The sequence below is a fragment of the Pelodiscus sinensis genome, chromosome 2 (assembly GCF_052426305.1).
Source record: "Pelodiscus sinensis isolate ZL-2025 chromosome 2, ASM5242630v1, whole genome shotgun sequence".
Taxonomy (NCBI): Eukaryota; Metazoa; Chordata; order Testudines; family Trionychidae; genus Pelodiscus; species Pelodiscus sinensis.
This window is the reverse complement of record NC_143053.1, coordinates 73,465,402-73,490,399: the sequence shown is the minus strand read 5'-3', so window position 1 is coordinate 73,490,399 and position 24,998 is coordinate 73,465,402. Positions and strand designations below refer to the sequence as shown.

Here is a 24,998-nt window from a genome sequence, read left to right as displayed (position 1 = left end):
GAGTCTTTACCCGAATGTAGGACTTGGTCCGTCTTTTCAGCAAAGAGTCTACGTTTCTCAAATGGAAGGTCCTCTACTTTGGTCTGAAGTTCCCTCGGAACAGCCACTGCGGTAAGCCATGACGACCGTCGCATGGCGACTGCAGTTGCTGTAGCTCGAGTTGCTGGATCAGCCACGTCCATTGCAATCTGCAGTCCGTCTCTCACTGCATTGTAGCCCTCTTGGAAAATTGCTGTAAGTATGGGCTTTTTGGAGTCAGGGAGGTGCTGGAGTAAGTCTGTTAGCTTTGAACAGTTATCAAAACTATGATTTGATAGCAAAGCGGAGTAGTTCGCTATGCGCAGGAGCAGTGTAGCAGACGAGTACACTTTCCTCCTGAAAATGTCAAGTTTCTTTGTGTCCTTGTCACCTGCTATATTTCTATATAGGGGCATCTTAGACCTATGCTGAGTAACACTGACCACCAGAAAATTTGGCTGTGGATGATTAAACAGAAATTCTAATCCTTTGGAGGGGACAAAATATCTTTTGTCTGCTCGCTTGTTTGTTGGAGGGACCAAGTTCAGCGTCTGCCAGATCTCCGCAGACTCCATAAAAGCTTCATTGATAGGTATCGCGATTTTTGTGCTTTGTTGCGATTGTAGGTTTTTAAGCAGCCGATACTGTTTGGTTTGTACTTCTGCTAATTGTACTTGCTGCAACTCTGTCATGTGTTTGAACAACTCCTGGAAGTGTTTTAGGTCATCCGGGGGCGACATATCCCCTGGGAACACAGCTTCGTCTGGAGATGAGGACGATTGATCGGTTGGCGATGTCTCTGGCTCAGGCTCCTCTGGGTCAGATAGTTGTCCCTCCTCAGGTTCGGAGATTTGAGCCTGTGTATCCCGGGTTGGTTCAGACGGCATTGGAGGCCGATCCGTTGGTTGGGATCCAGAGAAGGGAATTACGCTCTGAGGTGAGCAACAACTTCAAGATGAGCGTGAATGTGCATATGATGTGTGAGAGTGTATGGAGTAGTAATGAGGCCTGTGGTGAGAGCCGCAGTCATGCTGGGATCTAACAGACGAGGAATGACAGGAAGACAACCTGTTACCATGGCGATGATGACAAGGTGAGCATAGGGACCTATTCGGTGAATAAGGTCCATAGTAAAATCTCTTTGAAGGGGATCGGGATCACCTTTCCCAGTGCCCTGAGGGGTGTCCCCTTGATTCAATGGCCAGAGAGGTTGTGCATCTTGGAGGACTATAGTATCATTGACTGACCAGCGATAGGTGACTTGGTGGTGAAGGGGATGGTGCCGGGTAGAAGGTAGGTGAAGGCAAAACCGATATATGCCGTGTCATGGATTTCTGGGCTGCATTTGTGGGCACTGAGGTTGCACGTGGTGCCGGCGGCACCTGCGAAACAGCTGAGGTCAGACCATGTGGTCGGGAAGACCACACTGTGGACAGTGCTGAGATGCGTGGCACCGTGGGTGGTGCTGAGGTGTGTGACATCAATGGCAGCTCTGAAGTATGCGATGCCAAGGAGGGCACAGAAGTGCGTGGTGCTCTGGCAGATGCCGAGGTGCGTGGCCCTGTGTAAGGCGTCATGGTGCGCATCATTATGGAGGGCACTGAGGCGTGCTGCACTGTAGGTAGCATCGAGGTATTCAGTGCCGAGGCAGGATCAGAAGACCATGGATTCTCTGTTCGTGGTGTCCCACAGCTCATAGCGGGTGGCACCGAAGCACGAGGTTTTGGAGAATGTCCAGGCGCCGGAGGTGGTGATGTTAATGATGATGCCGGAGACTGCGGTGTCGGAGAGCCTTAGTCGACACCCCTCTGCACCGGTGATAGTGATGGTGCCGGGGACCTCGGTGCTGGGGGCCGACTTTTTTGCCGGCTTGTGGAGAACAACGGCGGTACTGGGCTTATCTCCCTTGCTGGTTCAGCTTTCAGATACAGCCAGGAGAGATCTTGCAGGGGATGCCCTGACTTTCTTGGTGGCTGTAAAAGCCGGGGGTAGAAGCGGCCCGCTTATGTGACCTAATTGGTTCGGAAGATGGTCGCAGAGAGGGAGTCATTGAAGTGCCTTATCAAGGGAAATCATCTTTAGGCGCATCTCCCTGTCTCTTTGAGCTCTGGCCATTAGTTTCGTGCAGTGAATGCACTTTTGCTGGACATACGTTTCGCTGAGGCAGCAGATGCATGCGGCATGACCACTGGATGCGGGCATGGCATTTCTTAAAGCCCAGGGAACCAGGGATTTTGAGGATTAAGTATCTACCTCTGTAAACTAAAGAACAGAGATCTAACTATATAACTGAGAGAATTTTTTTAAACAATTAACATTAACTCACTAAGGACTATAACTAATTAATTGTTAACCAGCAGATATGTTGCAATCTGCCTGCAACCGAGGACATTTGAGAGGAACTGGAGGGAGCCAGACCACGCAAGACGAAAAGGGCGTGAACAGCGCGTGGCACTGGCCACAGATGCGCAGTCCGGCCAACTACGGCTAGGGAAAATCTCCGACCTGCGGCACTGGGACGAGCCCGACACCAACAGTGGAGCACCCATGGGGACCACTCGAAGAAGAAGCATCTGATTAAAACATTTGTAGCTCCAAGTAAATATAATTATCACCATCAGCATTTAGATTTAGTCAAAATTCCACAATTAAAAGTCGGACTGTGAAACTATTTTGGTGGCATTTCAAAGGGGCAGTGCAGTAGAAGCCCGATATCAGTTGGAGTTCTCAGTTGACCCCAGGCTCAGTGCAGCTGCCCCTTTGAAACTCAGAGGTAGCATTTCAAAGAGGCAGCACCTCAGGATTCCGGTGTCAGCTGGAGTTCCCATTGACCCCGGGCTCCATGCAGTGCTGCTCCTTTGAAGTGCTGCTCCAGCACTTCAAAGGGACAGCTCTGCACAGAGCCCCAGGGTCAGCTGGGGACTCTAGTTGATCCCAGGCTCCTAATGCGCTACCCCTTTGAAGCACCAGAGCAGCGCTTCAAAGGGGCAGCGCAGTTTAACGCCTGTGATTAATGTGTTAACAAAAATAACATGTTAATCCTGCCCTGTATTAATCACAGGTGTCAACACACATCACTTGACAGCCCTAGTTAAAAGCTGTTACAGAAAATACTTCAAACACTAAGGATATAAGAATCCTGAGGTCCATATAAGAATCCATATAAGAATCTCTGAGGTCAAGGTCTGCTTTTCTGATTTATTGTCCTACATCTCTCATGGGATGGGGCACCAACTCCTGAGTGGAGCACTCACAGGGACACTACTCGAAGGAGAAAACAAATTTACTAGTAAAATTCTGTCATTCATAATTAATGCCTTGAAACATCTTTTCCTTTACAACACATCCCAATGCCTTTAACATCTAACTTAAATACTTTGATAACCCAAGTATCTTCACTATTCAGTGCTGTTCATATTTGAAATTCTGTATGTACTGTCCCGTCAGTAACAATTTTATCATTCAAAATGGTTCGCTACATATTAAACAGAAACTGACAAATTAATATTGTTTTTAGGACACAAATTAACATGTTCCATTTTTTAAAATGAAGGTGTTTTTCTTCTGGAGACAAGTGAGCCTTAGAGAAAAAGAGGAAAATACACTGCCTGGTTCAGATGAAATTGAGAGACCAGCTTGGACAAAAGGTCTTATAATCAGAAAACTGAATGTAAGGTGGTTCAGCCATTAGGGTCTGCAACTCTTCTTACAAAATGATGGCTATCCCGAATGCAGTTTTCTGAGTCATGGGCAGGAGCAGATGGCAGTGGCCAGGATGCAATGGGCTTTCCAATCAGAGCCATGTTTAGGTCCCACAAGAGAAAACTTGTAGGATGTAACCAGAGAATCCCCTTTCAAAGTCTCATCACCATGGCATTAGAAAAAAAAACAGAATTTCGTTGAATGGAGGTAAGGACATTACGGAACACTGATACTGACGATGTCAAGAGCACTCTCAGCAAACTGTGTAAAAGGCACAAGTTCTGATGGTATAACAGGTTAATCAAGATGTCCTGGATGGAAGTCCCTGTTGGTTGGGTATCATGAGCCAAAGACCATACCAAAAACCTCTTTTTTCTCTACATAGGTCATCCTTTTGGAAGACTTCCCACTGTAGAGGAGGACTTGTCAGACAGCCTCCTAACACTTCCATGCTGGAAGGTGCAGAAAACTGATCACAAGATGGAGGTTGCAGACATTTTTCTGTGTGAGCATATTGGGATGGAGAGGAAGTGATATGAGAAGCTGAACTGACAGAGCAAATGGATCTGAGAACCAGCCCTATCTTACAGCAACCAGGATGATCTTGTCTCAATTCACTTGAAGAATGATTAGAATAGATGGAAAGATGTACAGAAGAATTGACCACCACCAGCAGCAGAAGGCCTCAGAGAAGGAGTCCAAATTGAGACTCCTCCAGGGCAGAACAGTCAACACTTCCTGTTTTCTCTTGTCACAAAGAGATTGATTGAAGGGATGTCCCATGTTGCAAAGGTGACCAGAGAACATTTCCCTTTTGGGACCATTCACAGCCCAGGAAGAAACTCCTACTGAGTTCCTACTCCAGCCACAGTCAGTAAGAAGGAACTGAGAGGAGTCAGGGTGCTGTCACCTAACATAGCCAAGGGAGGGGCAACAGCTATGGGGCACTAATAACTCATCCCCACAGATACTGCTAGGCATAAGCCTCTAGCTCCAGTGACCTTAGCATGCACATACCTTAGTGGAATATACATTGGCCTCTACTTCAAGATTAATTTAGTACTATCTGTCTATACAGCACTTTTAGTTATAAAGTGGAGGAGGCTGGATAAACACAGATGTGAGTAGGATGCTTTCTGAAGCGAGCTTTGCTTATGTAAAGAAGTTAAATTCTGCTGCTTTTATACTAATCCACAACAAACCAAATACAGTGAATAATTCAGCTTAAAAGCAAACAATATATTCATAAAAACATAACAGAAAAGCTCTAGAGAGTATTGCTATTATACAGGAAAATACAAAAAAGAAAAGATAATGTATCGTTCTAGTCTTGTGAGATTTTGAAAATGGTATGCTTATATTGTACTTTCTAATAGTATATGGTAACGTCAGAGATAAAGGTAGGATGAATAACTGAGCACCATAACGTTTAAGTACTTAAAAATTGGCTTATGATCTGTTTTAAAAGAAAATAACTGTTTGCAGGGACATTGTTAGATACCTAAACAGCCAGCAGTGACTTCTAGAGGTTCTGCTGTATTGATTTCAATAGTCACAACAGTTCCCAACTTCCACTTGGAGTGGTGGTTGCAAAAATCCACACCCAGAAAGGCAAAAGCAAGGCCCTGTTTCCTTTCCAAGAGTAACAACATAGGTTCCACTCCTCTTTGGAACAGGAAAGCAGAAGATTCCCCTTTTCCTACCCATAAAACAGTCAGGCCATGTCTACACTACATCACTCTGTCGGCAGAGGGATGTAAATAAAGCACATTGAAAGCGCAAATGAAGTGGCGATTTAAATATCCTGTGCTTCATTTGCTTAATAATGCTCTGGCGCTGTTTCGAACAAGCGCCATTTTGAAACTGAAACCGTGGTTTAGATGTGGTTCCGCCGACAGCGGGGTGATTTTTCGACAAATCCTGTACTCCTCGTTTTTTGAGGGCATATTTAAATCCCCGCTTCATTTGTTTTTGATGTGCTTTATTTACATCCCTCTGCCGACAGAGGGATGTAGTATAGACCTAGTCTCAGGGCGGCAACATAGGGACCCACCAATACTTACCTCAGCACTCAGTCTGTATCTGTTTGGGTGCTGGGAGGGGAACTTCTTCTCTTCCTGCCAGAGTCCTTTGCTTGGATATTGTTGATGGGCACCCCAGAGCACTGAGTCTTGGCATTAACAACCTGCTGAGTTGCACATGGCTGCTCTTCCATCTCAGAGCAAACATCTCTGCATCAGTTACTTAATACCTAGTTTCAAGGGTTTCTTTAAAACCAGGAAAGTTATAAACTTATTTTTTAAACAAAAGCTGGAATTCTGATGTAATCACATGATTCTAGGATCTAGGGCCTTATGAACAATCATATAGTGCTTATAACCAATTGCTGAAGCCACAAATGTCCCTCTGCTGTGTTCTATATGTACAACTTTTCAGCCATCAGCTCTCCCACATATGTTAGTATATCTTTCCATCTGCTCTATATAACTTGCAGAGACAGTGGGAAGTGGGATCGATACCAAGGAAATGAGGAGGGGAGGAAAGCTGGAGCAGAAGCTGGGTAAAGCAGAAACTAGGCCAGCCACTGACCTAGTCTACTGGGTAAATGGAGGGTCAACATTAGAGTTTTCTCTGTGCTGCTCCCTGCCTAAGCTCTTTTCAGCTCCCACTCTTCTTGTCTAACTGCAACGTGAAAAGAAAGCATTAAAAAGACACAAAAGAGTGAACATGGAGCTAATAGTGAAGTCAGAGAAAAAACACACACATGATTAAAAAACAGCTGCAGTCACAGCACCAGATATCTACACCTTCAGACATTAAGACCCCAGAGGTGGAGAGAAGATGAGTGAGGGGATAAAAGTATGAGTGGGTGAGCAAAGAAGATAATGGAGAGTTGAGGTCCTTAAGAAAGACAGGACAAAGGAGGAGTGATGGGAAAGGAACTAAAGAGACTGGCAGTTTGAGAAGAAGAAGGAAAGAATGAGTGGGAAGGAAACACTGGGAGGACAAGAAACTGTAACGATTTTGGGGGAGGCTAGAATGCATGTAGAATCTTGGGAATCTGGAAGGAGACACCAGAATCTAAAGAGAGTGATACAGAAAAATAGGATTTGGAACATCAACCAAAGAACGATATTGGAGAAACCAGGAAACTGTCAAAAGGAGAAGATCAAAGATAGTTAAGAACACCAGAGTAAGTCCAAATAGAACTTTCAGATTCATCAAAGGAAGAGAATCAGTTTCCCATACTTGCTTCCCCAACCATATGGAGCATTCCTGAATCTAAAGAAATTGAAAAAAAAAGGACCTACTCCCTGAGATATATCTTTAAAAGCTTCTTGAGGCAGCAAATCAGCAGAACGTAGGAGTTGTTATTTCTTAATTGCTAAAATTAATGATAAATATTTGAAAACAGGCTGTGGATGAAAAATCATTGACACTTTTAAAAGCAAAGGCTGCAATAAATTAAGCAAGGGTTGAAATAATAAAAACAGAAACATTAAATACCAATACTAATGCCACTAACATTAATAAGTTAAATATAATAAAAACTACAAAACAGAGCAAAAGTTAAACGTAGTTTCAAAACAAAAAGAAAATAATTATTCAAATGGCAAAAGTTAGATAATTTTAAAAAAATACAATCAAAATTTAGAAAAAGAAGCATTAAATACTCTATTATAGGCTATGATAATCAACAGACTTAAATAACAGATTAAATAACAAAAATGGAATTCAGCTTTAGTCAACATATTATTGGGGAAGTCTTGTGTCTTTCTCCTTGCATCTGTAAGGGTACGTCTACACAGCAAGGCTAAAGCCAAAATAAGCAACTCAACTTAAGTTACGCAATTGACGTAGCTGAAGTCAAAATAGCTTATTTCGGGTTTTGGAGCTGTGTATACAGCACGAAGTCCAAGGGAGAGCACTCTTCCTCTGACTTCCTGTACTCCTCATAAAATGAGGGTTACAGGAGTCAGAATAAGAAGTCCTCCAGCTCAACATTATTTTGACATTATGTCTAAATAACAGCTTATAGTATAGACGCAAACTAGTTATTCCTAAATAACACTGCTGTGTAGACATAGCCTAACTGATTTGTCTGAAGGCCCCAATCTTGCAAAGCAGCTCCGTGTATATAGATCCCTCATCTACAGGGCACAATACTAACTAAATTCATGTCTGCACAGTAGTACCTTTCCTCAGAGAAACCAGTTTGCAGGACTGGGGCCTAAATTAATTTCATTAGGTTACAAACTCTTCAAGGCAGGCCTCGTGCTTTTTTACTCTGCTGCGTGATGTCTAGAACATTTTAGATGTACATTGGCAAATAACAGTTAGTCCTGACTGTAATTAAGTCAATGTTAAATTCATATACGCAAATCTGAGAAGACACTGGATATCAACCAATGAATACAAATAAGATCTATTCTCATTTACACTCGCACAAATCTGGAAAAAATCCAATGGAATTACTTTGGATTTACACTGTCGTGGAGAGATTAGAATCTATCTTCTAACACATTCTTTTATCGGTTATTGCTGTTACAGATTTAACAAAATGAAAAAAATCAGTTCTAAAAAAAGGTGTATAGATGGGATTGCTATTATTAAGATTGCCTGACCTTAAAAGCATCCCTGCCAACAAAAGATAAAATATATTGAAACTCACACAACCAGGTCAAAAATAATACTGAAAGTACAAAATATATTTATTTTATATAAAGTTTAAAGCTATATAGGATGAGAAATTAGAGGAAGGAGATTACAAATGTCTATGCCCCCTTAGTATGAACTGTCACCAAGCAGTGTCAATTTCAAAGGACTTTTTCCTCTACCCAAGTTTTGGTATTATCTGACCCCTTTTGTGGGGCTTCTTGTGTAGTTAAACAGAATCTGTGGCAACTGATCTCTTATAAAATTCAATATAAATCAAAGGAAGTTTACAAATATTACAGAGCATTGCAATGAAGTATGGTTAATCATAATTAGTTTGTCCTTCACACTTAATACTTCAAGGCCAAGATTTCACAAAATGTGAATCTAAAGTAAAGCTACTTCATATTTTAGCACCTAACTAAGCAGCCTGGTTTTCAGAAGTGACGAGCATCTAAAAAAATCCCAAAGACATCAAATGTTCAATTAGGACAAATGCTCCATATACCATTATCAATCCACTGAGACATAAAGTTCTGAAAAGGCTATTTAAAAACAGTATTCTAATTACAGATTCATTCAAAGCAGGGTGGAAAATGTGTAAAGTGCTGAAGTTCCTATAGTGTGGTTTTTTAGGCAGACTAACGTCTCAACAATGATCTGTCATTAAAACAAATATTAAGCATAATTCTTACCGTGGAATTCTTTTCTTCTCTAGCGTATGATCACACTGCAAACATAAAAGATAAATTTCACTAAGGCAATTTGATCATACGTATTTTCTAATATAAATGCAAAAGCTCAGTAAACTTTACATTATGTACATTGATGTACTCCTTTTATAAACATGAATTTGTTTTTACCTGCTTTAAAAATAAGTACAGCTAATGTGTCTTCGGAAATGTGCAGATCCCAAATTTATATGGACTCTTTAATATCCTTTTAGATAAATACAATAAGTGATAACCAATGATAAGTAAAAGTCTTGAAAAAACCCTCTAGCAGTAGCTAATATTTACAGTGCCAGAAATTATAAATAAATAATGTTAATATTCAAAATGATCTTTGTCAATACAAAAAAAAGAGATGTCATTTTATTTATTTTACATTATTTATTATCCTATTTTGTAGTGTATCTTTACAAACAATTTCTCCACTTTCTTCATAAATATGAAGGAGGCAGGGTTGGTTCTCCCTTTAACTTAATTCACTACTATTTGGGAAAAAATGATGGCCAACCTGGCACCAGCCCAAGTCCCTGCTTTCATCCCTGCTCCCGCTCCCATTTCAGCCTCCCTCCCCCTCCCATGCCAGCCCCTGCTTCCCCTCCCATGCCTGAGCCCACTCCAGCCCCCACTCCTCCCTATCCTCCTGTTCTTCCAAGACCTCTCCACTCCCAAGGTCACCGAGGTCCCCAGACACAAGGTGGAACTACCATCTGAACCATGTGCCAGTCTCAGCCCCAGCTCTGAGCCTCTCTTTCCCCCGCCAAGGTTTTCACCCCCCTCATGTATAGGTTCTCAGCCCCCCTCCTCCCCAGTTACTTTTATCCCAATTAAAAAAGCAGTTATTTTTTTCAAAACTAAAGGGTTTTTTTTTATTTTGTCTGCAGGGAAGGGGGGTTGTTGTGGGGAAAGGAGGGGGTTTTGTGGTAAAGGCAGAAAGGGGCAAGGCACAGACCTCTAGTGGGGAGGCCCTGCGGAGAGTTACTTGGGTCCTTCAGAGAAACTCTCCCTCAAGGCCTCCCAGATGCGCACCGCCAGCTGATGGACCAGGCGGATGGCAGCTGTGCGTGTCTGCTTGAAGGCCTGTCCCTCCTGGCTGGCCTCTGCTCCCAACCCCAGAAGGAAGGCCTCCTCCTTTCTCTCCATGGTGTTGTGGAGAACACAGCATGCAGAGATTACTTCGGGGATGTTGTGCTCCCCCACACTGAGGCGTGTCAGGAGGCATCTCAACCACGCCTTCAAGTACCCGAAGGCACTTTCTGCCTGGATGTGGGCCGTGGCCAGGCAGACATTGAAACGGTCCCTGCTTGGATCCAGGTGGCCTGTGTACAGCTTCATAAGCCATGTCCCCCATGATGCAAAACGGCATCTTCACGTCCCCATTCCTGAAGTTATGCTAGGGTAAGAATGTGCCAGCCTTCAGAAAATGTCTGTAAATTATCCACAGTGCTTGACCAGGCCCTGCAGAACCATAAAAAAATATCCTTTTCTGTTTATATACTGTGCTGCATGGTGGTTGGGGGCACAGATGGGGATGTGGGTTCCATCTATCACCCCTGCTCTTCCCCCTGTAGTTGGGGAAGCCCAGGGTGGCATATCCAGCCATGATGGGATCCAGGTCTTCTAGGCAGATGATCCTGTGTGGCAGGATGGTGTTTATGGTCCTCACCACCTGCAGAAGGAAACAAACAAAGACACAAAACAGAGAATCAGAGGGGGTGCAAGAGCCCTTGGGAGGTCCCCAAACCCTCTCCCTCCTACTCCCCCCCAAACACCCCTGCAGCCACCCCATGAAGCCTGCCACCTCCTGCAGGGCCGTGTGACAGTAGGACTGCAAAACCCCTTGTGAGCAGGGTTTCTCCCCACATACCCAAAGCCCACCTCCCACACCTCCAGCCCTCCCTTTCCCTAGGAGCTAGCTTTCCAGTATTCTCTCCTCCCCCCCACCTCAGAGATTGCAGCCCAAGAGTGCCTTACCTCCATGAGGAGGGCCCCGACAGTTGTCTTGCCCGTGCCAAACTGGTTGTCCACAGACTGGTAACTGTCTGGTGTTGTGAGCTTCCAGATGGCAATGGCGATCCACTTCTCAGGGGAATGGCGGTTCGCACCTGAGTGTCCCATCATCAGAGGGCAGAGGCAAGCCAGGCATGCAGCTCCATGAACGTCTCCTTCCTTATAGAGAAGTTTTGGCACCATTGCTGGTCATCTCACTGTTCCATCACCAGCCAGTCCCACCAGTCGCAACTGGTGTCCAGCCTCCAGAACTATAGCTCCACCGTGGGGTACGGTTGCAAGGACATTGCTTCTGCACACACGCAGAGGTTTTCAAGTATGAGCTCAGAGTCGAGCTCATGCAGGACCCTGAAGGCAGCCTGCAAAAACTGCTGCAGAAACTGCAGCATGGCTGTGTGAGGCCATTGCATGCTGAGAGGCAGCTCCAGCACCAAGGCAAGGAGTGCTGTGGTGTCCTGAAGTAGGGCAACCAGAGCATGCAGTGCAAAAACTTTGCTGTCCCTCAAAGAGATAGGCAAGCAAGCAGAAGAAGCTGAGGAACAGCTGTCCAGGGGGGTTCCTTTAAGCACGCATCTCAGATAGCCTTAGGTAACAGCACCTGGAAGCAACTGTTGACCTAATGTCCTGCCTGAACTGGTTCTGTGTGGCCTTAAATGCAAGATAGCGTCCAATCAGTGTGGACACTCTCTTTCGAAATAGCACATCGATATTTTGTTGTGCTTTTTGCATGTGGATGGTCTTTTTCGAAATAAGCTTGCAGTGTAGCCGTAACCTTAGAGTCAGTGTTATCAACCCATGCCTCTGAGTTGACAAAAGAATAAAGAAACATTGCCCTTTATTTTTAAAACCAAGAACTATTAAATGTTGCTAGAAAACAAAATCACTTATTAATAATGATATACTGGTGCCCAATCAACATATGTTCCTAGCTGATTTAGTGTCAAAGTTTTTGAATGCCGTGCAATATACTTTGGCCATGTCCACAGTACGAGATAACATCAAATTTATTAAACTTGACTTTTTAGCACCCAATTTTGTAAAGTCAAAGGTGCGTGTCCCGACTGTACACAAGGATTTAACGTAGTTCAAAAATAGTGTATCCCCAGTAGGGTGGCTACCATCGACTGAGAGTGATGCATTCTGGGTAGCTATCCCACAGTGCCTACTCTCCTTTGGAATATGGGTTATGCTTCTATTGCACACTGGGACCAAAACTGTGCAATGGGTGGTTCTGGGTACATATTACCAGTGTCCCATAATGCACTTATTTCCTCCCTTACTTCTCCCCCTTCCTCCGGCTTGAGAACAATGGCAAACTGTCTTTTTGCACTCTTTATCCCTAGGTTATCTGCGCAGATGCCTTAGCAGAATAAGCCTGGAAGCCATTGTGGATCCTGTTGAGCATGAAAGCATTATGAAAAAGATATTTTCAATCATACACCTAATGCTGGTGTATGTCCAGAGCATATCCAATGTCCACTAGAATAAGGACATATCTCAGGAGGCCATGTTATGACGACTTCAGCTCCTTTATTTTCATTCAGCACTGCTGGGAATCTCTTGCATATTGTTTCTTCTCTATGCCCTTTGCCATCTTGGCATAGATTTCAGCATTATTATTGCTGGTTCGTAGTTCTGCAAGAACAGATTCCTCTCCCCACACAGCAATGAGATCCAGGATCTTCTACACACTCCATGCTGGTGTTGGCTGCAACCTGGGAACTTATGGAACTCATGGTCAGGTATGCTGCTCAGGTGTGCCACCTGCCCTGAGGTCTGCTCACCAAGCTGGCCACACAGGAAATAAAATTCAAATTTCAGTGGACTTGTCTGTTACTCTGCAGAGCAGTAGAATTGCAAGTCATGGTCAGAGCAGTCACTGTGGGACACCTCCCAGAGTCCAAAACTTCAATTTTCCATTTTAATGGCTCTTCAACTGGCTTGCTGGTATGGACTCATTGTTTAGAAAATCAACCTAATATGGCTAAGTTCAACCTAAACTCCCAGTGGAGATCAGGCCTGAGACAATTTGTCTTAGGAAAATCAAGATCTCCTCTCTATGTGCCTCTGGATGATTACGTGTGAAACAGACAGAAGACAGAATAATTTTGATGAGTTAGTTTGACCCTCCAGGACTGTACATAGTTAAACAGATGTCTTGACTAATAAATAACTAGCTTGACAATGATTTAGAGAAAGTATACTACAATTCTCCTTTTTTATAAAACGGTAATCTTTTTCAGACATACAATCTTGTTAACTATACAGATCCAATATTCTACTGAGATTTGACAATTTTTAGTCATATAGTACCTGCTGAAAGTAGTTTTCTATCTTTACTTCCAGATCTTGAATGTGGTGAATAGCTTTGTTAACACATGGAGATGGAGTATTTACTAAAGCACAACTACGTTGCCTGGTGGGGTAACCTAAGTGCATCTTTTTAGTCTTACCTGAAAAAAAAAAGCACATAGAAAGTCATACACATGTCAGCAATTTTTAGTTAATTTTCAAGCAATAAATCTTGGTTTTAAGATCAGGAAAACTAGCGCTAACAATGTGAATGCATTTTGCACAAAGTACTAATCCACTGTCATTTATAATAGCAAGTGGAAGTTGGCAGAGGATTAAAAATAATATAAAAGGTGAAAGGAGAACCCATGACAGTAGAGAAAAATGGAGAGAAGGGGGAAAAAAAAAAGTTACTCCTCTTTTGTAACTGTTGCTCTTTGAGATGTGCTGTTCACATTCATTCCAATGAGGTGTACATGCACTAGAGCCTGAAGATTTTTGCCTAGAGGCAATCGTTGGGTTAGCCTAAGCCCCCCTGGAGTGATGCGGATATAGCATTCGATATAACCCACTCCTCTCCGGTTCCTTCTTGCTGGTATTCTGACAGAGATATAGGAGAGTGAGAATTGGAATGGACATGAACAACACATCTCGAAGAACAACAGTTACAAGAGGTGAGTAATTGTTTTTTCTTCAAGTGTTTGTTCCAATCAGGTGATTCACAAGTCTAAGCTTTATGAGATGGGTTCAGAGCCACAAACTGACTGGAGCACTGCCCACCAAAACACTGCATCATCGCTGGCCTGCTGGGTGACTGCATAATGTTCAGTGAACATGTGGATGGATGACCACATCACTGTCCTAAATATCACCTAAGCTGGGACGTGAGCAAGAAACGGTGTGGATGAAGCCTGTGCCCTAGTAGAATGCACTGGTATTGCTAGTGCAGTAACTTGTGCAATACTATAGTATTTGTGGATACAGGTTACTATCCAGGAGGAGATCCACTGAGATGACACAGGATGGCCCTTCATCCTAACTGCAATAGCTACATATAACTGGACCGATTTTCTGAAAAGTCTAGTTCTCTCAGCATAACAAACCAATGCCCTTGCATAAGTCCAGGGTGTGGAGACTTTGTTCCTGAGACCCAGAATGCAGGTTAGGGTAGAATACTGGAAGGACTATGTCATGATTGATGTGGAACTGACAGACCACCTTAGGGAGAAATGCAGGTGAGGTGTTGACTGCACCTTGCCCTTAAAGACATGGTGTAGGGAGGTTTTGATTTTAAGGCCCTGAGTTCGGATACTCTCCTGGCAGAGGTTATAGCCATGAGGAAAGCTACCTTATAAGTGAAATAAAATAAAGAACATTTGGCTAGCAATTCAAATGGAGGGCATGTTGGCTTTGCTAGGACTATGCTGAGGTCCCATGGAAGCACTGTTTGGCATGCATGTGGGTATCTAGACCCAAAAGTGCCAGCATTAGAGATGGAACTGCTGAAGTGGTCAGGCCCAAGAAGCAGAATAGGTGTCAACACTGGACCCATGCCTTTTGACAGTGCCATGGAAAGAAACTGGATTTCCCCCAACTAGTAAAAACTATTGACAACTAATTAACACGAATTACAAACTGTGGAAAATACATGTGCTAACTACTGCTGGAAGAGCTTGCTGATAGCATAGATTTCCTCAAAGTGAGCCGCTTTGAGAAACACTGCAATAGCAAAAATGAGACGTACCAGTTACAGTCACCAGACAGTAAGAAGGAACTGGGGAGTTGGCAGATCAGTAAGGCTATATACCAAGGGCCATATTGGTGCCACTGTGGGGGCACCTAGGCTGACAACCATTGCTGCTAGGCAAAAATCTTCCTGCTCCTGTGCATCCACACCTGATTTGAATGCACATGAACAAGCACTCAAAGAACTACAAAAACAAATAACACAGGACAAAGGGGTCTGAGGCCAAAAAGCAATTTACTCCATCTACAGCTCATCACAAGTGAAGTGACTTTGATGGTTTATTTCTAGCCGTTAGTGGATAATCATGAAAATGACAAGTAACAGTAAATGAGTGCCCGCTTCTGCTCTAGAAAGGCCCAGAGTGGAACAGAAAAGGTGAAAAAATAACTCTGGTGGATTTGCTTAACAGTTCTGCATATACTACATTTGGCACTAGCCAGTGTACACTTTAAATTTTTGGAGGAATGAAAGCATAGAATAATACTTTTTATTTTAGAACACAAACTATCTCAGGCATAAACCATTTTAAGCAAACTCATTAAAAACTATACGGTTTCCCACTCAATTCTGTTACCTGATAAATAAAGCAGACTGTGCCACCTAACTCATCTGCAGCAGTATTATAACTACCTGATGAATAATGTATTTTACAACTTAAGTAAAGATATCAGAATCTGACCCCAAAAGTCACTACTGAAGAAGCTAAGAATCATGCCAAGATGTTGAATCCAAACAAGAGAGTTTTGAAGAAAATACAGAGAATGCCATGTGGCTGTCATTCAGAACTCCTGGATATAAACTAAGGTAAGGCTAGGTACTTATCAGTGATATGCCTGAGACTGACTACATATACATTTTCATGCTCTTAAGATTCAGATAATAATTCATATTAAGATTTAAAAATGACCATGGTATCCTTCAGCCATTTATAAAAATCTCTTGGAGAAAGTTTTACTTAATCTCATGGCATCAAATAAAACAACAATCTAGATGGACTTTTCCAATTACTTTAACCCATTCCAGATAAAAACCAAGGAGTTTTTAAAATCAAAATGTGTGGTGAAGGACATTATCAGAATGGAAATGACACTATGGAGAAAATGTTGGCATAATAACTGTCTACAAAAAACATCCCATACTGCCTCCTCTGGAAGGAGACATGGATGACTATATCTGGAGCAAGCAAGCTAGCTATACCTTTGCTGCAGTCTTCTAGCCAGTAACACAGCCGTTTCTCTCCCTCTGTGCTCTGAGACACAATTTGCAGTTCTACAACATGCCTAATGTGGGCCAGGACCTAAACAACATCATCTGGCTCAAAGACCGCACAATGAAAATTAAAAAAATACCAGGAAGTGCCAGATTTAAGTCCTAGAACAACATTATTTCAAATTTAGTTCAATGGTATAAAATTTTGTATTCCCAATTTTATTGTTAAAACTGTATATTTTTAAAATATATTTTCAAAAGCATGAAAGATATGGCCACATTAATATTGCTGTAAGTATTGCATTTTCTTTAAATCACTAGCTGTAACTGATCAAACTCACATTTTCTTATTTTAAATAAATCAGATTCTAAAATTCAGGAATTGTATTAGATAAAAAAATTACCCCCTAACTGCTCTATTTTATTCTCAATAGATTATTACCATGGGTTACAAACAGGACTTCACAAATCCATTTACTGATGACAAGGAAGAAATGTATGTTGGTGAAAAGGGCCTCACTCATCATTTTCTGCAGAATATAAGATTTAATTTAAAAAGACATATTTTCAAATCTAATCAATTTCAGTTTTTTCCAGACAGGAGAACTGGACTCTTACGTCACAGGAAGAAGAGCCCAGAGTAGGTAATGGCTTGAATTTAAGCACTCTGTCACTGTGGAGAGAAGGAGAACCAAACAAAAAAAACCGCATAAAAATAAAGTAATTACTTAAATATTGTTTGAAGACTTTAAAAGTCTGAACTAACTGAAAATTGTACACTATAAAGTCTTTAAGAACATCATAACTTACTTATGATGATGGCTGACTACCATCCTTAGAAGAGGAGAAAAGTGATTGCGTTTCAAGCACTATTCCTTGCAGCCTAATTTTAAAATAAATGATACATTATTTATTAAAAACAAAACAAATTCATTTATTTCATCAGTACAAAATTTATTTCATTCATATTAACTAGCCATAATGTTGGTAAAAACCAAGAGATTCTGATTTTATGTTCAAATCTTCTATGAATAGAAAAGCATGTGTGAGACAGCTGATGATAAATTATGAAGCATCATATTAAATCATTTTAATTAACATAATTTTGTTATTAAATAGTTATAAAAATGTGGATAAAACCACATTGTTATTTCTTCATTTACATGGCCTAACATTCTAAACTGTGCATGCTATTTTTCAGACAGTCATAGCAAAAATTATCAAGGACTGTACAGTTTTGAGAAACTAAAATGCATGACCTATAATATAAATTCAACCGAAAACAAAGACAGTTGATAATAGCCCCTAAATGTGTAAAGTCAGTAATAACTGAAGAGTTGTTGTGTGTATGGATAGAAGACAGAGAAAAAACTACTTATTTAATCTCATTCAAGTTTACAATTAAATGTTACTAAAGTAAATATATGCCCTTTAAAAACCAAACATTAAAAATAATTTTAATTACCAAAGTAACGTATTTCAATATTTTGTAACCCTTTCAATTAATACATTGACCTGTGCCCCTGCCCTGAGAACCCCACCTCCTAATCCCATGCCCTGACTCCTGCATTCCCACACTCTGCCCTGAGCCCCTCCTAATCCTCCAACCCTGACTCCTATCCCTTCCCAACCCCAGCCTCCTGCCCTGAGCCCCTTACATGCACAAACACCTGCCATGACTTCTGCACTTCCCCTGCCCCCACCACATACACACACCTCAAGCCCCCCGACCTGAAGGACCTGAGTAATTCCAGGAAGTCTTTTAGTTGTACTATACAGAAGTAGAAGAAATCTCTGGAACTTTAGGAAAAGAAGAGTCAGAAGACAGCAATAGGAGAGATAAGTCTTGAATTCCCCAGGTAATGTGGGCCAAGTAGGTTAAAAACTGGACAACATTATGCAACTGAGTTCCAGCCTCAAACACCTTTAGTTGCTCTCTTGCAGACTTTCTGCACATACAGAGCATAGCAATATAAATAATGGAATAGATACGTAGATCCATGTGTTAGTCTGCCAAAAACTTATTGGAAAATGACCGCAATGATAAATATTCCCATACCACACCTTGCAAGACTGATGCTGTTTTTCTGCCTACAAGAAAAATGATCATTTGTGTATTTTATACTGCTGTTATACTATTGCAACAATTTTTATACAAAGTGTACCATGTAAGATGTCAATGAAAAAGTTATAATCTATCGTGTAGGATTATACTATTTATAAGCATGTATCATCTTTGTATCTTAAGCTATGAATGTTGGCTATGGTTTTGTATCTCCAACATGTGTTTCATTCATGGGCAACATTTTCCAGATTGATTTACATCAGTGCTAGATAGCCATGTGTCGATGGTCAATTAGCAATACACCCCTCTCTTTGCCCAGATATACACTAAGGCTTTATTTCAAGGTAACCCCCCTCCCAGTTGAATTGATAAGCAGAGCATCAACATTACCAAGCCCATTATTTCAAACTAACGGGCCGCAGAATTTGAAATCTGTACTCTTGCTTTTCATCAGGAGTAAAGCTAATTCCGAAATAGTTATTTCAAAATAATGGTAGTGTGGGTGCTCCAGGGCTACTATTTTGAAATTATTACTCCCCAGAGTAATTGGAACTAATTACTCCCCAGTTCTTCCTTGGGCTCTAAGTTCGAGGTAGCGCACCCTCAATAACGGAGCCTGCATCAGGCTAATTTTGAGGCTTCCCTGTAGTTTTTAGCAATTTTGAAATATTTTCCTCGAATAGACATGGCCATAATATGCTACTGAGAAAATTCACCCCACCCACTCAGCCTTTCCTATGGAGGCCTCAGAAAGAATTGCTGCTGTTGTGAGACAACAAAGTACGAAAAGGCATGTGACTCTGGAATCCATCTTGGGCCAGTTACTGTCTTTGTTTGGGACAGTAAACTGCCACATGCATGGCAAAGGATATAAAATACACTTCCATTCTGCTTCCTTCTTGCTCTAATTTGTTGGACTATGGATTTACAACAAAAAGGAACATCTTGAACTATGGGCTGAGGACATTCAAATCTCTTAGGGTATGTCTACACTGCATGCTTGCTTATTTCAGAAAACGCTATTTCAGAATAAAAATTCCAAAATAGCTTGTTTTGAAATGGTCATTTGCTGTGTAGATGCACTATTGAAATTAATGGGTAGCAGGTTTAAAATGAATAAAAGAAAGTTCTTCTTCACACAGTGTGTAGTCAACCTGTGGAACTCCTTGCCAGAGGAGGCGGTGAAGGCTAGGACTATAATAGAGTTTAAAGAGAAGCTAGATAATTTCATGGAGGTTAGGTCCATAAAAGGCTATTAGCCAGGGGATAAAATGGTGTCCTTGGCCTCTGTTTGTCAGAGGCTGGAGAGAGATGGCAGGAGACAAATCGCTTGATCATTGTCTTCAGTCCACCCTCTCTGGAGCACCTGGTGCTGGCCATTGTCAGTAGACAGGATACTGGGCTAGAAGGACCTTTGGTCTGACCCAGTACGGCTGTTCTTGTATGTTCTTAAATAGCACTGAGCTATTTCAAAATAGAGCATCTACATTCATTCAACTCTGAATCACATTCAAGGTCACCTGGAAGCATTTCAGGCAGGACATCAGGATTACACTCACTTTCTGGAGCTGCTTCCTGAGGCTCAAGCTTAAAGGGACTCCCTGTACAGCCATGTCTCAGGCTCCTCTCCTTTGCCTACCTCCTTGAGGGACAGCAAAGCCTTTTCACTGCCTGCTCTGGTTGTCCTTGTGGACACCATAGCACTCCAGCCATGGAGCCAGACCTGCCTCCAAGCACCTCCTGCTGCCCTTCCTTGTATACCTTGCACTGCCACTTCTGATGACTAGACACCAGTTCTGACTGGTGGTTCTGGATCTTCATGGAGCAGTGGGACGACCAGCAGTGATTCCAGAACTTCTCAGACAGTGTGATATTTGAGTAAGATTTAAGCTGAATATTGATCTGGGGTAAGTGGCTGACATTTTGAGATCACTAACAACTTCACATATGGTGAAATGGGTTTTCAATAACCTCTCACTATATTAGACTTGATTGTCTGGATAGGAGAGAAGGGCTGAAATGCTTGAAGTGCACTTCATTTGCCTACTCTCTTCTGATCCGTTTTTGCAGTAGGGGTTTTTGCACAAAAACAAGTAGTGTGGACGTTTCCTTTTAGAAAGGCTTTCCTTGCTGACTGATCCCCCTCTTGACTGACACTTTGTGCCACCAAACAGCTGAGTTGGCACAACACAGCAGCCATTTTTATTCTAATGAAGCAGGGGATATTTAAATCCCCGCTTTATTGACTATGTCGGTATGTCTAATTTACATGCCTCTGTCGGCAGAGGCATGTTGTCTAGACATACTCTAAATGATTTGTGAAGACTCAAGGTGATTTGTATTTCAATATTTATTGTAGTGACCCATGAAGACAAAACCCTACATTGCAGCTAATACGACAATATACCTTTCTGAAATCACTGCATGTTACTCCACAAAAGAAGAAAAAGTAATGGAAAACCAATGTGGATGCTTAGCTTCATCAGGTATACAATGCGCTAATGCTTCTATATTCTATTTCACACCTCATTAAATATGTCTGAAGCTGCAATGCACATATTCAACTTTTTTAATTACTTTGTTGGTACTTTAAGCTACTGTAACAGAAATAATAATTTGTCAGAATAGCTATTAAAAACATCAATTTTATTACTACAACATCACAAATGAAAGGACCAGAAATTCATAGTTAAGAACCAGAGCATCATTTTACACACTTGAGCAAAATTTAAAGTAATTTTTTAAAAAAAGTTTAAAATTAAAGAAATTAGAATTTTAGTAATTGCAATTGCTAGCCACATAATCATCATTCACATGAACACTTTTCATTATAAATGCCACCCACACAAAGGCTCTACAATTCTTGATAATGTATTACACACACACACACACACACACACACACACACACACACACACACACACACACGTTAAAAGAATGGTAAAGTTGCAAGTAGAAAAACTCAAAAAATGCTCATTTGTATACAACATTCCCTTTCTGTCTTACACTGATTTAACTAAGGACATTTGCACCTCCAGTGGACCAGAGTGTACTGGTCTGGCAGATAGTGTAACTCTCTATCTGGTACATGTAAAAAGAATTTGGCCAAAATTAAGGAAAACATTCACAACATATCCCTGCCTCATTCATTATGCATCATCCAACCTGCATTGTGAAGGAGACAGAAAGCTTGACCAAAATCAAATACGTGATCATGAAATTAAAGAATGTCTAAGTAAAGCATACAAAAAAGGTGTAAAGTTAATACAACTGTCATTCGTTAATATGAGTATTTCCTGACTTGAGTGCTTTATTTTAAATTTCAGCATTTAACTGAATTTAAAACTCTTCATAGTTTTTAGTAGAGTCTAGGATTTATTAAAGGGAAAAATGTTCACTCAACTGAGACAGAAATGCCTTTTGTGCATTGAATGAAGCAAGTCTCCAGTTCATTGAAAAAAAAAATATTAATACATCCTATAGCACAAAAAAAAAGGGTTCTTCCAGGATTATTTCCATAAACTACAAATAAACTACAGGTTGAACTGCTCTAGCCTGGCACCTTTGGGATCAGTGCCAAACCAGAGAATTTGCTCAATCATAGGTCAATATTGTCTGGAACAGTGGTCCCCAACCTTTCAGGGCTGCCAGGCACCTAGGGGCGGGGCCGTGCATGCGCCGTGTGTCCGGGGGTGTGGCTGCACACGTGCCACACGCCCAGGGGTGGGGCTGGCCCAGATCATTCCACGGGCACACATAAGTGTCCCGGCAGGCGCCATGGCACCTGCGGGCACTGCGTTGGGGACCATTGGTCTAGAAGCATTACCAACATTTCCACTTCTTACTGGGTTCTCAGAAGCCATTTAGGGATAAATTAGAGCTAAATAACATTTTATTTTAAAAAATGTTTAAGCATTTATGAATTTTATTGAAAACAATATTCATTTGTGTTTGCCACGATAAGTGTCCCTGTGTAATGCCAGCTTAGCCAGAGAGTGGGGATGATGATGTCACTACTAAGCACTGCACATGCAGTCAGTCAGTAGTGAGATCACCTGTTATATACCACCATAAATCCCCATACTCACTCTCAGAGAGCGTGGATCATGTGGGTGACTGAATACGAATATACTAGTGCCACATTGGACAAAGTTGAAGTTTTAGCTGTCTAACCAGTTGCTTGTATAGGAGTGCACAGGTAGTGCTCTCGCGAATTCTTTACTTCAGTATAGTCACGATTTCTTGTATTTAAAAATTTAGCTGTGACAAATACAAATTGACTATGATAGATTAATCTACATATCTACAATACATAACAATACTACTTAGGTATTACAAATATAAAAAGAATTTGCCAAGAAAAGAAGAAAAACCACTCTTCGCCTTGAAAACTGCCAATATAATGCGTATTAGTTTTTTAGCTCTATTTTTTGTACATAATAAATGTGATTTTTTAAAAATATGTGCAATTAAACTAAATGTTGATTTCATGACCTTGCTTAGCATTTGTTTATTATTATCCTTACTTATTTGTGATCTACTTTTTCAGCTACATATATAAGACTGTTATTAGGGGTTCTGCAAAATTCTTTGGAGTTTAAAAAGGTTCCGTGAGCAAATAAAACTGTTAAACACTGGGATAAAGGAACCTGGAGGGAACAAACAAGAACGTTTGGCTCAACTCCAAGAAAAATGGATCAGTTGTTCTGTACACAGATTCTGAAGAGAGGGATCTTTAATCAAGGAATGACTTTCAGAATGTAATGAAGAGGACACTTCTACCTGTACACTCTGGTTTTGTCTGCCACAGATAATAAACAAGCATAGGAAGCAGAGACATTTGAATATCCAAGTTGTCTAAAAGGCAACAATGCTCTGCTCAGCGTCGAGTCTGAGAACGGGAATTACATGTACAAATAAACCACTTGACCTAGCAGTCAGACAAAATCTGACAACTTGTCAAATTACTCTGAAGTATGAGGCAAAGAGTCATTTGCTGGTTTGAACTAGAATAAGTGGTGGATTCTCTGTAACTTTAAATCAAGATTTGGGGACTTCAGTAACTCTATTAGAGGTTAGGGGTCTATAACAAGAGTGGGAGGGTAAGGTTCTATGGCTGGCAATGTGAAAGAGGTCATACTAGATGATCCTGATGGTCCCCTGTGGACTGAAAATATAAGAGCTATCTAAGAACTTGAAGCTTAAGAAACATATTCAACATAGATTGAAATTTTTCTTGAGGAACATACAGTGTTAAAGATCCAGATTCTAAACTACACATGTTAGTGTGCCCCTTAGACTGCCCGCAACTCCAAAAAGTTTACATGGAGGAAGGACTCGTGATGTGACCATAGTCCCTGGACCTGGAGATGCTGCATATGCGCTTCCCAGCTAACCAGGGATGCGTCTGCAGTAATCTGGACCAATAGTCTCTGAGCATGAAAGGGGACGCTCGCCAATGTATTGTTCGGATCAAGACACCATACAAGGGAATCCCTCATGTGCCTGGAGACAATCACAAACTTGCAAGTACTGTGGATGCCTGGCTTGTAAATTGTGAGTATCCAATGCTGAAGGCACCATAAGTGGAGTCGTGAATATGGAACGATGTAGGTGGCGGCCGAGATGTGCCCCAGGAGCTTCAGGTATGTAAGTATGGATGTTCTGGGAGCAGTGAGTAGTATATTTCCTAGGTCTTCAATAATCTTGGACCTGTCGAGAGGTAGGTATGCAGCAGTGGCCCTGAGTCCAGTCTCGCCCCGATGAACTCGAAAGACTGGAATGGGTCATGGAAGACTTTGGTACATTGATAATGAGGCCTAGAGCTTCAAATGTGTCTCTTGCTGCATTGATGGCAGCTCACACCTCGCCTGCAATAGAGGCCTTCAAGAGACAATCGTCCAGGTAAGGAAAAATTGTGATGCCGGTATGCCGGAGTTGGGCGGCTACGACGGTTAGTGTTTTGGAGAACACTCGCAGCACTGCCGAGAGGCCACATGGCGCGGGCAGTTAGCTTGGAGCAATGGGTGCACTTTTGGGGGATATGGCCTTTCTCCAAGCACCATATGCATCGGGAATCGCTGTCCAACGCTAGCATGGCATCTTCACATGCCGTGCATTTCTTAAAGCCTGGGGAGCCAGGCATGGTGGTTAAGGAATATCCATCAGACTGAGTCTAAGAAGGCCTGCAGACTAACGGAGAACTATATACAACGGATCTCTACATCTAAAAAGATTCTTTTTTAAACTATACTAACTAGAAACTGTAAAACTAACTATAACTATGAGGTAAGGGCTAAACTGGGATGAAAAGATGTAGGCTAAATGTTATTCTCGGTTTCTCCTCAGGGCAGAGGTAGGAGCTCATCCCAACTCTGTCTGCGACCGTGGACGGTTAACAGGAACTGGCAGGATGGACCGCATGACGCAGAAGAGGCGCAAACGGCATGAGATGGCTTCTGTGCATGTACGGTCCGCCAGCTGCTACTACTAGTGAAAATTCTCCAGACTGCGGCTCTGGGATGAGCCTGACACCTTCAATGGAGCACTACTCAAAGAAGAAATATAGTTT

The 24,998-nt window shown here is 41.8% G+C and overlaps 1 protein-coding gene across 3 annotated transcripts in view; it reads right to left on the bottom strand.

Annotated features, from left to right (window-relative positions):
• CCDC178 (coiled-coil domain containing 178) overlaps positions 1-24,998 on the bottom strand; it is a 382,168-nt gene that overhangs the window by 340,587 nt on the left and 16,583 nt on the right. For all 3 annotated transcript variants that reach the window (XM_089776273.1, XM_089776275.1, XM_089776274.1), the window contains exons 2-4: positions 17,173-17,245; positions 13,428-13,567; positions 9,072-9,106 (exon numbers count right to left, since the gene is read on the bottom strand). In XM_089776273.1, coding sequence (XP_089632399.1) covers positions 9,072-9,106; positions 13,428-13,553 — 161 coding nt within the window. In that variant the 5' untranslated portion in view covers positions 13,554-13,567; positions 17,173-17,245. The remainder of the gene's footprint in view (positions 1-9,071; positions 9,107-13,427; positions 13,568-17,172; positions 17,246-24,998) is intronic.